This window comes from Phaseolus vulgaris, chromosome 8 (genome assembly GCF_000499845.2).
Source record: "Phaseolus vulgaris cultivar G19833 chromosome 8, P. vulgaris v2.0, whole genome shotgun sequence".
Lineage (NCBI taxonomy): Eukaryota > Viridiplantae > Streptophyta > Magnoliopsida > Fabales > Fabaceae > Phaseolus > Phaseolus vulgaris.
The window spans coordinates 51,905,952-51,919,686 of NC_023752.2; the positions used below are offsets into that span (position 1 = coordinate 51,905,952).

Sequence of the window (13,735 nt, forward strand, 5' to 3'; positions counted from 1 at the left end):
ATTAATAAAATATTAAAAATTATAAAAAAATATTAAAGAAATAAAAAATGCGGATACACAGCCTATGTTCCCGCTAGTAATAATAATAATAATATTAATCATTTATATTTTAAAATAAATTAATCCTAATATAGAATCTCAAGTCTGCTGGTAAAAAGTTACGTTTAACAAAAAAAAAAGAGTTGTAATTTATATTATTACAAAAGTTAAAAAATATGTGAACTTTATAACTGTTAAAAATAGAAAAAAAATATTTTATTAAAATATAAATCCGTGAAGAAACAGTTTTCTTATTTATCCTCTTGTTTTCACTGTGCCCTAGGGCCTGAATTTCATTACCACCCCTTGGGGGTTATTCTCCTTCTCTTTTCCTATGTACGCACGAACACCTCAGTTTGCGGCACAACCCCAGTATTAAATATTGCACACCGTTGTCACAGATACCTCCGTTCCGTTGCGCACATTCCGTAGAGTAACTTCTTCACCCTCGCCCACCGGGTAAAACTCTCAACCTAACATTTCATCTTTCACTTTCTTCTTTCTCTATTTACAAACACAGTGACGTTCGTCTCTTTTCTTGTTTGAGTTTTAAGTTCTTATTTTTCGCTCAAACTTTTCTCACGTTCTCATTTTCCCGTTTTTAAGTGATTAGACAATTTTAGGGATTCTTCCGACATTAGTGTGATTAAGTTGATGGGAACCACGATCAGGGAGCAGTGAGACCTGGGGAAGGGGGTTTATGGTGGATTTCTATTCTGAAATGTCATGTTTTTAATCTACGTAATCATGAATTCGGATTTCGCAATATTTTTTGTTTTTTACTTCATTTGTAGGATTGTTTACTGTTCTAGGTTCAGATTGATGAATGCATATGTCGGGTGAAGTATTTATGTTATGCTAGGTGTTGTGTTGTCGTCGTTGATGCTTAGCTTTTGACTATTGACAGTTATGTTATTGAAGGTTTCATTATTGGCTTGCCTCATTTTTATAGCGTGCTTATTACTTAAACTTGTAAGTATATTAACTAGTGCACTTATGGAATGTGTGATTTTGAATTTGCAGGTTATGAGAATTCGGTGAAAATGGATTTGGTGGTTTTGGAGTTTGTGTAGCAAGTGTTTGAAGTTGGTGAAGCAATGGATTTGGTGGTACCACATACATAGTTTTTCTCATATTAACACTTCCTCTGAGAAAGATTAATATAGCACTGGTTCTGCATTCAATTTGGTGAGAGTATATAATATGGCCTGCAAATTTAACTTATTTGGTCTGTGTGATGGGGTTATTGATTTTAGAAAACCTAATCGCACAAGGACTAGAAAGCATTGGGGCTGCAGCGTGCTTGCTGTTTCAAAATATGAAAATTCTGGTTCGAAAGGTAGTCTGCAACATTCTGAAAGATTCTCTAAATGTGCTTTAAATGGGGTGGAGTCCTCAGCAAGGGTCAATACTTCCCTGAATTTTGAGGACTCAGAGATTTGTCATCTCCGTAGGTTGATTAGAAATGGGCAATTGGAGGAAAGTTCTAAGTTTCTTGAGTATATGACTAATAAAGGTAATATCCCTGATGTCATTGCTTGCACTTCTTTAATCCGTGGGTTTTGCAAGATTGGCAGGCCTAAGAATGCAACTCGAATCATGGGAATTCTGGAGGAGTCTCGAGCTGTTATTGATGTAACCTGTTACAATGTTTTGATCAGTAGTTATTGCAAATTAGGGAACACAGAGGAAGCCTTGCGGATTTTGGATCACATGAGTGTTGCTCCAAATGCTACTACATACGATGCAATTTTGTGTTGTTTGTGTGATAGAGGGAAATTGAAGCAAGCCATGCAAGTACTTGACAGACAGATGCAAAGCAAGTGCTACCCAGATATAGTTACGTTCACTGTATTGATTGATGCAACTTGTAAAGAAAGTGGAGTTGGTCAGGCAATGAAACTGTTCAATGAGATGAGGAGAAAAGGATGCAAACCTGATGTGATTGCATATAATGTTCTTATAAAAGGGATTTGCAATGAAGGTAGGTTGGATGAAGCAATTAGATTTTTAAACAAATTACCATCCTATGGTTGTCAGCCTGATGTGATTTCCCATAATATTGTCTTGCGTAGCTTGTGTAGCCGTGGAAGATGGATGGATGCTATGAAACTATTGGCTAACATGCTTCGTAAAGGGTGTTTCCCCAGTGTTGTTACTTTCAATATCTTGATCAATTTCTTGTGCCAAAAAGGCTTACTAGGTAAAGCCCTTAATGTCTTGGAGATGATGCCAAAGCATGGTCATACTCCTAATTCCAGAAGTTACAATCCATTGATTCAAGGGTTTTGTAATGAAAAAGGTATTGATAGAGCAATAGAGTACTTGGAAATAATGGTATCTAGGGGTTGTTACCCAGATATAGTGACCTATAATATTTTGCTAACTGCACTATGCAAAGATGGGAAGGCAGATGATGCAGTTGAGATACTGAGGCAGCTATGTTCCAAAGGGTGCTCTCCTTCTCTTGTTACGTATAATACAGTGATTGATGGGCTTTTGAAGGTTGGAAAAATCGAGTGTGCCGTGGAACTCTTTGAAGAGATGAGCAGAATAGGTCTTAAACCTGATATTATTACTTATAATATAATCATTGACGGGCTTCTGAAGATGGGGAAAGCCAAACTTGCTGTAGAGCTTTTGGAAGAGATGTGCAGTAAGGTTCTTAAGCCTGATCCAATTACTTGCACTTCAGTAGTAGGAGGCCTAAGTCGTGAAGGAAAGGTTCATGAAGCGATCAAATTTTTCCATTACATGAAAAGGTTTGGCATCAGACCAAATGTATTCATTTACAACTCAATAATGATGGGATTATGTAAGGCTCAGCAAACCAGTCGTGCCATAGATTTTCTGGTCGATATGGTGGCAAAAGGATGTAAACCTACTGAGGCTACATATTCTGTTATTGTAGAAGGCATTATATATGAAGGGTTGGCCGATGAAGCTTCGAAGTTGTTGAATGAATTGCACACCAGAGGACTTGTCAAGAAAAGTTTGGTTGAAAAAGTCAGAGTCGAGATGTAGAAGAAAACAGGTTGGTTCAGCTCGGCTACATGGTTTGGTTAATTCCCATTCAGCTCTATCAAGAACCAAAATTTTAATAAAACCATTTGTGCTATATTTCTTTAAAGCACTCGAGATGTAAGATATAACGCAGTTTTACATTGCACAACTATGGTCTTTCCTAGTTGTGAAGATTATGTTGTCCCCTTATTTTAGTCAGCACCTATAAAGTATATACACCGATACGAACACAAACACAAAGATATACAGACACAAAGATATGACTAAATTAAAAATTATAAGACACGGGACACGACTATATATAGTAATATATTTTGTTATATAGAAAAATCAAATAGAAACATTTATAAAAATAGTTTAAAAAAGATGTGCGTATGTAAACTATAATGTTTGACTTTTATATTTGTGTATCTTCATTAAAAAATACAATGTTCATCAAGAGATAAGTTAGCAATATCAAAAATTTCATTGTCATCCAATAAAAGGTCATCTCGTGCAATATTTCATAATTTATTTTTCTATTTGTAATTTGAGGAGTTTTTTGAGAGAAGATGAAGATTACTACAGACAAATACTAGATCCTTTGTTTTAGGTGTCATCTTATTTCTTTTTAAAGAATCTATAAAGGAGTAGGTACTCTAATTCCTCTCACAACAAGAAGAACATGGTTGTCCAAGTAGTTTAAGAGCTTTATTTTGAAGTGTTGGTGCATGAGCTCCATGAACAATCCACCATGATTTTGCTTCTATCCCTTAAAGAGTCAACATCGACAAAATCTTCTCTTTCATCTGAAAAGTTTGCGAACTCTATATTTACGTGTCTCCTTACATCCGCATCGTCAAAGTACCTCTTAAAACATTTTTCCTTAACTGAGTAAGTTCCTTATCTTGATGTGGGGCAAGTCTTTGTGAATCTTCATTTAACCATTCATGATTATAATATCTACATAAAAATATATAAACATAAATTAACATAATATTATGTACTTAATAAAATATTATTATAAAATAATTTAATTATATTGTATTACCTTGGATTTAAAGAATGAGCAAGACAATGAAGAGATGTGCTACTCTTAGTCCAATGATCAATTAATATTAAGTTTACTGCCCTAAAAAATGATGAATGTTTAACTTTTATCTTTCTTTCATGTTGTTATATCACCTTTCTCACATTTTCAATCATTGAATCCCACATTTTGTATACTAAATGAAGAGTAGCCATATCCGTATCTGTTTTTGTGAGAACATCATAAATAGGGGAAGTAAAAACAAGTATGTAATCAACCTTCATCCACCAATTATCAGTCAAAAAGTTTCTTTCACAAATTATGTACTATCCACATTATCCTCTTTGTAAGAAGACCATTCATCCTCAATAACTATTATCTCTTGGAGTCCTTTCTTCAAACTTCTAAACCTTTTTAGCATGACTATGGTTGAAGCAAAAGAAAGAAACTTTAATGAGTCGAAGTCATTAAATATTAATAATTGGTAGTGTATGCATTAAGACCGTGCTCTGAGAATTGGTAGTGTATGCATTCAATGGAAAACAAAAAAGCATTAATATTGGGCCGTGTGCAATGAATATAAAACAAAAAACATTAACATGCTTACCTCTCCAAAGACTTAGTTTCTTATGTATTCTTTCTTCTTCCTTTTTTCTTCTCCTTCTTCTGTGAACCTGACACTCAACAACCTTTACCACCACACCACAATTCTACTCTCCTCGCGTTCCAACTTAGGTTTTTATAGAGTGCAACTATTTTGTTCTTTGTTTTTGTATTTTCTATATGATTTATAATATATTTTTTTAGATTATAATTTTTTTAAGGAAAAAATATATTATTTGTTCCTAATTTCTTCTCTTCTTCTCGTAAATTATAATGAATTTCCTTTAAATTTTCATATAATTTTTTATTAAAATGATTTGTTTGAGATTTTGTGTGGAAAGCGTGTTCAAGGAGTGGATCGTGTCCTCTCCGACGTGTCCAAGGAGTAGAATGTGTCTCTCTGGCATGTCCAGAAACAGGGTTGTGTATGGCCCACAAAGATGTGTTCGACACCGTGTCGTGCACTCCTCCGTTGCGTGTCTGTGTCGGTGGTGTGTCGGAAATGCAAAAATACACCTTTCTGCCGTGTCCGAGCTTCATAGGTGAGCACTGGTCATTCAATGCAAATCATAGATTTTAATTTTTGTGGTGGTGAGATATCTAATGATAAAATCCTAGTCAATTTTGTATGTAGGTAACTGCAATTTTATTTCAACATATTCAGTCATTGTTAAAATAAGTTATCTTAAATAAACTTTATTGAAAGGTTAGTTATGTGCTTTGTGTTGTACCTAGTTTCTCGGTGAGACATTTTTTTCCCCTTTCCTTTCATTCTCATTGTGTATAAACTTCTAATATCATTATAAATATGAGAACCATAGACAGGAAATTCAAGCTCTCTATTTCATTTTTATTATTTTGTATTCATCTCAAGTTGGTATCAGAACAGTTCGCTTGTTTTGCGATTGTCCACTACCTTCCTCTATCATCACCATTGTTGTCGTATGACAAACATTGAGTCTAGTTTGTTTCATTAAGATATATTGATTCTATTGTATTTTATTGTTGTTTGTCGTTATCTACCATTGTTTGTCGTCGTCGGCTGCCGCTTGTCACCTTTCATCGCCTTCTACTGCCATCAACAACTGTTGTTGTTTAGTTGGTTGTTGTAATTTTGTTTATTGATGGATGTCTATTTCAACAGGCCTTCATTTATACAGTGGGTGCAAATGTCGTTGTTCTCGTTGAACCTTTGATGTCTAGAAAAATTCTCTTTATACGTTGCGATGATCAAGTTGACGAAAACATAAAGTGTTTAGTTTTCTTGTATCTATCCTTTGCGTTATAAAATCCCCCTTCATTGTGGGGGTCTGTTTTCTTTTTATAATGCCAACCTCACTTCTCTTCGTGAAGTTGTCCTGTCCCTATTTTCATGGAGCCGTTATAAATTCGTCCACAACTTCCTTGAAGTATAGTTACTTAGTTGTCTCTTTCTTGGCACAACTAAATAGAATAATATTCGTCTAACTAAAAAACCCTAAAATCTAAGCATTTTAGTAGAAAACGGTTATACACTATATGTTGTTCGGTATATTTACCGAAGTGATACATCACATTATAGTATAATAATAAATCGATTACCAAACCAAACTGAACGAACACTACAAAACCCCCTAACCTCTAGTCGAGCGGAGTTGGGCGAAAAGGTTTATGCATGTAGACACAAAAAGGCTCTTCGCGCCAAATGGTGGTTATTACACACATCCCAAGCATATCTTGACAAGACATAAGCTTTTCGGGCCATCAACCATAAATGCTCCTTTACACGAGTCTTGCATTGCATTGATTGGTTTATTCAAATGGACATTTTCTCTTCTTTGTTCATTAGGGATTTACCATTTTGACCCGTGATAGGACATAATCTAATCGAGACCATCGATCATGGTTGTTACTTTACACGTGTCAAACATCGATAAGCCTTTGGTCGACCGTTTCATCTTCTTCTTCTTCGAACGAGTGGTTTCCCACTCTTATGCTCACTTTTCTTTACTCGATACTTTTGTTGCCTCCCTACTCCCTTATCCCTGTCGTGAAACCACCATTAACCACCGTGTCCTTTATCCCTTGTTTTTTTTTTCTTTGTTGTGCTTTCAATGTCTTTCTGTAATTGGCTTCTTACCGACTTCCAGGTTTAGGCGATGATAGAAGAAGTCAGAGTTAATTCTGGGCATATCAGCAATCAACCACACAAAAGCGTTCATGTTCATTTGTAGGACTTCCTTCAATTTGTTCTCCAACTCCTCGTACAACGTCGCGCCTAGTTTGAAAATCTTTCCATTGATCTCGATTTCGCTAATCTCTCCTACTATCTCGAGTCGCCTTTCATAATTGGTCTTCGTCTTTCCCGTGCAATTTGTAATTGTATATGTTTCGTGCCGGCTTCTCAAGCTATTTTCATTACATTTTCGAGCTATTTTCTAATCCACCTTCATTGTGACGAACTTGCCCTCTGGTGAAGGCAATTTTAGTTTTAGGTGCGACTTAGACACTGCCACTCCCAAATTTTTCAACGACGGGCGTCCGAGAAGTAATTTGTAGGATGAAGGTTCATTAATAAATATGTACTTGATAGTTAGTGGTTGCTACTTCACCATCTGGGGTGGTGGTGCGTAGCTCCGGGTATCCACGAACTTCAACCTGATCTCTTGTAAAAGCGATAAGGCATTCATTGAACGGTCTGAGCTGGTTGGAGGGGATCTGGAGTCCAGGTAAGAGTTCCAAAACATTATTTCAACTAAGTTTCGTTAGTTAATCAATACCTAGTGCACTTTGAGCCCCATCATGATAAATGATAGCACCACATGGTCGTCTTGATGAGAGTATACATCCTCCAAATTTGCAGAAGTAAAACAGAGAGAAGGGACAGTAGGAAATACCCGAGTTTCCAAAGATAAAACTGAGCTGGAATAACGATTCTGACTCGATGAAGAGTAGCCCACTCCTGAAAAACCATCGACTATAGTGTTAAAATCACCAAATATGGGAGTCTCATGGTTGTGCTCTCGTGGCTGGTCCTCACCCTTTTGATCAATATTAAGATCCTGTAGATATTTCACCAAAACCCCTTTGTAACCAGCTTGGCGAGCTGATACTTTAGAGTCAAGCACCTCTCGGTGTCATGGCCGTGAGCTCGATGAAACTCACACCAAGTGTCCTTTCTTGCCCCCAATCTGCGATCTGTCTTCTTCGAGAATTGTAGCTTATTCACAACATCTTCCTTAATTAATAACGACTTGAATGTTGTGTTGAAGTAAGGTGGGGGCAAGTTGTGCTTGGGTCGTTATTCTCTCACTTCACTCCTTTTAGCCACGTAGGGAACGTACTTACGTGCTCGCCCTCTAGAGGACGTGTCAATATTTTTTGAATGACAGCATGTGCTCTCCTTATACATTCCTTGTTTTTTTAGCTTGTTGACCCTCTTCCTCCTGATCGCCTCCTCCACCTTAATGTGAATCGTCGCCTGTTCATGCATTTCTGCCATTAACTCAACTCAGTTTTGGAGCAAGGAGTCGCTAAAGGGACTAGCACGAAGTCCTTTCACAAATGCATCCACAACCATCTCTTCGTTCGAGTTCTATAAGTGTACCAAGACCACATAAAAATGGTTAAGGTACTCTTTAAAAGAGTCTCCATCTCGCTGCCTCACGTCCAAAAGATTCGCCAGCCTGGGGGGCTCGACCTTGTTGGTCGAGAGCTGCTCCTTGAATACCTTGGAAAACTCATGAAATGACGTAACACTCCCATCAGGAACCCGCTGAACTATTGAAGGGTCATTCCTGTGAGCGTTCCCACAAATATTTTGCAGCGCATTGCGTCCGACCCGCCCTATTTAGGCTCATAAGGCTTTTAGGTGTCCTTCTGGGTCCGCCACTCCGGAGAAAGGAGTGATTTTTTGTGTGATGAAATGGGGCGGAATCAGTTCCTCCATAATTGCCCGTGAAAACGCTAGGGGGTTATCTCTTGCTAACATGTTGGGAGAACGAGTCCGCGTGTTCCTTCTCACTTGTCTATGCATGGTTCTTTGCAACCCCTCATTTGCTTTTTGTAGCTCTTCATTCATCCAAACTATGTCCTCCATCAACCTTCTGAAGCGATCTACCTCTTTCTAAAATTGATCTTGATTAGCTCAAGATTCATCACGATTAGCCCGTGCCTCTTCATGTAGACGATCCCACTCCTTTTGAAATTTCTGAGCTTTTCGCTTCACTTCCTCGTTGTCGTGCTTGAGGGCCTGCATAGTTTCCATGATTTGTTGGAAGAAAGGCTCTTCTTCCTTTTCATACGTTTGTTGGCGAGCGTCCCCCATGTCTTTTGGTAACTGGTGTTCTAAATGTTTTTGTGGTTGACATGATTAGTTTTACCTGTCCTACGGGGGACACCAAATCTTCTTACCAAACCTTTGATCGAATGCCTAAAAAAATTCTCTTTATACGTTACGATGATCAAGTCGATGAAAACGTTAAAGTGTTTAGTTTTCTTGTATCTCTCCTTTGCGTTCTAAAATCCCCCCTTCACCGTGGGGGTCAGTTTTTTTTTTTTTATAATTCTAACCCCACTCCTCTTCGTGAAGTTTCCCTATACCTATTTTCGTGGAGCCGTTATAGATTTGTCTACAACTTTCTTGAAGTATAGTTACTTAGTCGTCTCTTTCTTGGCACACCTAAATAGAATAATATCCATCTAACTAAAAAACCCTAAAATCTAGGAATTTTTGTAGAAAGCAGTTATACGTATATGTTGTTCGGTATATTTACCATTGGTTGTCGTCGTCGGTTGCCGCTTGTCGCCTTTTGTCACCTTCTGTGACCATCAACCGCTGTTGTTGTCTTAGTTGGTTATTGTATTTTTTTTTTATTGATAGTTGTCTATTTCAGTAGGCTTTCATTTATGCAGTGGGTGCAAATGTCCTCAATGCTTCTTTTGTAGGAGAATTGGCCACAACTCCAAATAATTGATTTTCCTTACATGGTTTTCCTAACATGACAACAAACATCTTTCAATCTTATAAGGTTGAACCACAATTTACTAATGAGGAATATCAGGAATATCTCATGTTAAAATTTGGTAGCTTATTAAAAAAGATAAGCTAAAAAGACACTTGGATTGAGTCAAAAATGGCTTGTTGAAAGAATACTTGGATTGAGTCAAAAGTGGCTTGCTGAAAGAATAATCTTATGAGGTCAACCAATTCGAAGGAGTACTCAGTTTATCTAGGAGTGACTAAGTGTCAAAGAATATTCAATGGGTAGTCACGAGTGTCTATAATCCCAAAGAATACTCAAGGGGTTAGTCAAGAGTGGCTAAGATCCCAAATAATACTCGATTGTACATTGCAACATTAGTTTGCCAAGTGAACCTTAATATGTTGATTGAGAACTGAATGTCGTTTGCTATGAAATATAATGTGTATTTCTTCTCTCCTTATCTATTTTACTTTGCATGTTATTATCATTTGTGTTAATTCAAGAGAGAGAATAATTGTTAAACTAAATTTGAAAAATGACTTACTTAAGTAAATATGTTAGAAGTTTGAAGTAGTTTCTGATACTTGTTATATAAAACTATTGTCTAAATGACCTTTTTCAAACGATATCTATGAAAATTTTCTTATGTTTTTTTTCCTATTTTTCACAAATAGGATAAAGAATCACAAAATGCATTAAAAGATAGTTAACACATTTGTTCTTGCCTCCTCCTTCAATTTTATAAAGATCACAACTCTTATCTATGTTTTTGTCTCAAACAAACAAAAATAGGTTAATATAAACACAACCACAATAGTCCAAGTAAATACAACAACATTGTAAATACATTACTGATACATATTTAAAACAAAATAAACCTATATTAAAAAATTCAAAGAATGCATGAATCACAAATTGATTTGAAAGATAAGATAGCGAGTATAAAGATATTATATGCCTTCTTTTATAAGATCAAACTTCTTGACCATGTTTATATAAACATAATCACAAATTGTAGCAAAGCAAAATAAACTTATATTAAAAGATTCAAAACCTTCAAAGTTCAAAACAATGTAAGAATACAAATTATATTCCAACACTGTTGGCACCTAAACTCACAAAAACATGTTAGTATAAAAAAGACAACAAAAGTTTCAATAAGGACAAGGACAAACTATATATGTATATATGCATCCAATTCTAAAACATGTATATATGCACTAAAAAATTGATAAAAGTATGATAATGTAAAAAACAACCCAAGAAAATTGAGTCTCATGATATAAACACTACCACAATAAAAGCTTACTAAAATAATGAAAACATAATCATGCAAGAATCACACCTTTTTTTCAAACAGGGTTAGCAATTAGCAAGTCAATGATTATACCTTCATACAAATTCTTGTAAAACAAAATAAACATATAGTAGAAGTTTAAGAAGCATAAATTATATTATCAGAAAGTTAACACATTAGCAACTTAATGAATATAGCACCATACAAATCTTAGTTAAAAATATACTTATATTAAAAGATTTAGAATCATCTAACTCCAAAACAATGCAAGAACCACAAACTATATTCAAACACAGTTGACACTTAAACTCACAAAAACAGGTTAGTATAAATGAGATAAAAAAAATTATTGTAAAGACAAGAACAACAATGTAAACATGTATACATGCATTCAAGTCCAAAACAATGTATATAATATGTGCTGGAAAAATAGATTTAACCATTTGCTTCAATTTTAAAAACATCTTAAACTCTTACCTTTATTTCGGTGTCAAACTAAAAAATCACTGTCTTGGTTTTGTTCAACCTCAAATAAAAAAATACCCCATAACCAATATTTTTTTTAATTAATGTGTTTTGTTTGAGATTGAAAGTAAAAGTATTGAGAAGATAGATTTTGATGATTTGGTAAACTTACAAGTTGATTGTGATTTGAATAATTTTTTTTGAATGTGTTTGAATGGTATTATGAATAATTTGAAATGTAAAAATTGATGAATAGTTGTTTGAATTTTGTTATTTGATTGAAATTGATGATTAATTAAGTATATAGGTTGATATAAGAGCTCAATGAGAGTACCTCTAATACTCTTAACAAAGTGATGTTATTTTGATATGATAGGTTTTATGAAATAGAGGTTTGAATGTAATTTTTTGGTGAAAATATTAAGGGAATAAGTTTTTATGAACTTTTAGTATGTATTTTTCACTTAAGCGAGTGATTTTCGTTCAAGTGAAAGATCCTTGTTCAAGCTAGAATGAGATAGTGAATTTTGGGTTGCTCATAGACCTATTTTTCCTCAAGTGAAAATAAAGTGAAAAATGAGGTCTTCTCAGGTCATTTTCGCTGAAGCAAGAAGGATTCTCGCTCAAGCAAAAATTGGGTAAATTTTGGGGTTTTATCAGGTTTATTTTCGCTCAAGCGACAGATTTTTGCTTAGACGATGCCTATTTTCTCTCAAGCTAAAAAAAACTAATTTTTATTTTTACTTTTAAAAGACTGATTCATTTCTATTTTATTGTTTTAATTAAATTATATGTGAAATTTTAATTATATATTTAATTGAAAATCTTTTAGTTTATGTATTTATGTGTTTTCTTGAATAAACTTTGATTTGATTGAATTCTAAGTTTTGGTGTGATTTAATGGTTTGATTAGATGTGATATGAGATATGAAAAGTGTGATAGAGACCGTATTTTCAAGAAAGGAAATATCATGTTGAGATTGTTAGGAGGTACATTGACTAGGGATTCATCTAGAGGAGGTATCATAACTCTCCTGGTATATTTGGAATAATATAGATGAAGATTATCAGGTGTTGATAGTTGAAGGAGATTCATATGATTTTGTTTGTGGTTTGAAATACAATATGATCTTGCAGGTAACATGAATTAACCCTGTCATATGAGGTGATATGATATTGAGATTATTATGCGTATAACTGTGTGAATTTCACGGTGAGGTAGTATGACAAACGAGATCTTTGAGTTTAAGTCATTGCACGAGTCTTTTAGAAGTAGAGTGAAGTGTCTATGTATGCTAGTCAGTAGAAGTTTGACATGAGAAATATGAATTATGAATTATTATAGACACTAGATTGCTTTGAAAAATGTTTGAGAATTGATGAATTGATGTTTGTTCTTTAAAGTTACATTTACATTAGATGTTTTAAAAATAACTAGTTTACCATGTTGTCTATGTTATTGTGTTTTGTTTTTATATGTGAAGATCGTGTATTACACGGGAGCATATAATATTTTAGGTGATAGAACTCCACTATGAGCAGATGAAGAATTTTATTTTATATTTTGTTTTATCATATGTATATATTTTAAATTTCAGGGATATACTTTGAAATACTTTATACGGATGGCAAAGTAAGACAAGTAGACCCACAACCCACTAAGAAAAAATGTGGGACAAGTTGTCTATTTCAACCCACTGGCCCGCTTAGGCCTGCCCGCATAATTCGCAGCCCGCGCGGGCCAAGTGCGGGGTGTGGCTAGTTGACCCGCATAACCCATATATTTGAAAATTTTAAACTTTTTCTCTATATCCCCATAATTTCGTTTTGCAGTCTCATATTCTAAACAATTCTAAAATTATGCGTTCCAAATTCTATAATCTAGAATACAAATTTATATTCTACACTGTGTAATCTGGAATATTTTACAATTCAGAATACAAATTTTAACTTTCAGATTCTATAATCTGGGAAGTCTCTGAATTCCACATTCCGAAATTAAAGAAAAAACATTCAATGAAAAATGTCAAAGGGCAATTTGAGTACTTTTTGAAGTATGAGGTGCAAGAAGAAAGACATAGAGGTTGAGGAAGAAACTACCTCAATCCATAATATATTACACATTCAACAAATTCGATAATGGTTTTTTAACATTTAATAATGATTTTTTGTCCGTCTAAAATGCATAGATTATTTAGGTTTAGGTTTCAATATTTCATCAAATGCTAAATGCAATAGTGAGACCTTAATTTTTTTTTATAATAAAATTTAAATATAGTATTATTATTATATATATATATTATTTTTCAAATTAGAATAGTAATCGTGTGTACA

General features: G+C 34.5%; 1 protein-coding gene across 3 annotated transcripts; it reads left to right on the forward strand.

Moving 5' to 3' along the window:
* The first annotated feature begins 321 nt into the window (after positions 1-321).
* LOC137825871 (pentatricopeptide repeat-containing protein At1g09900-like) lies at positions 322-3,234 on the forward strand. 3 transcript variants are annotated; one of them, XM_068631667.1, is made up of 2 exons: positions 322-498; positions 1,063-3,234. In XM_068631667.1, the coding sequence occupies exon 2, from the start codon at positions 1,243-1,245 to the stop codon at positions 3,061-3,063; it is 1,821 nt and encodes a 606-aa protein (XP_068487768.1). In that variant the 5' UTR covers positions 322-498; positions 1,063-1,242; the 3' UTR covers positions 3,064-3,234. The 3 variants fall into 3 exon arrangements, with proteins under 3 accessions (XP_068487768.1, XP_068487770.1, XP_068487769.1); XM_068631669.1 differs by lacking the exon at positions 322-498 and adding an exon at positions 543-780; XM_068631668.1 differs by lacking the exon at positions 322-498 and adding an exon at positions 543-742.
* The last annotated feature ends 10,501 nt before the right edge of the window (positions 3,235-13,735 follow it).

Bases quoted from the DNA above. Each gene is read 5' to 3' on its own strand.
- LOC137825871 (XM_068631667.1), top strand. From the start codon at position 1,243: ATGGCCTGCAAATTTAACTTATTTGGTCTGTGTGATGGGGTTATTGAT.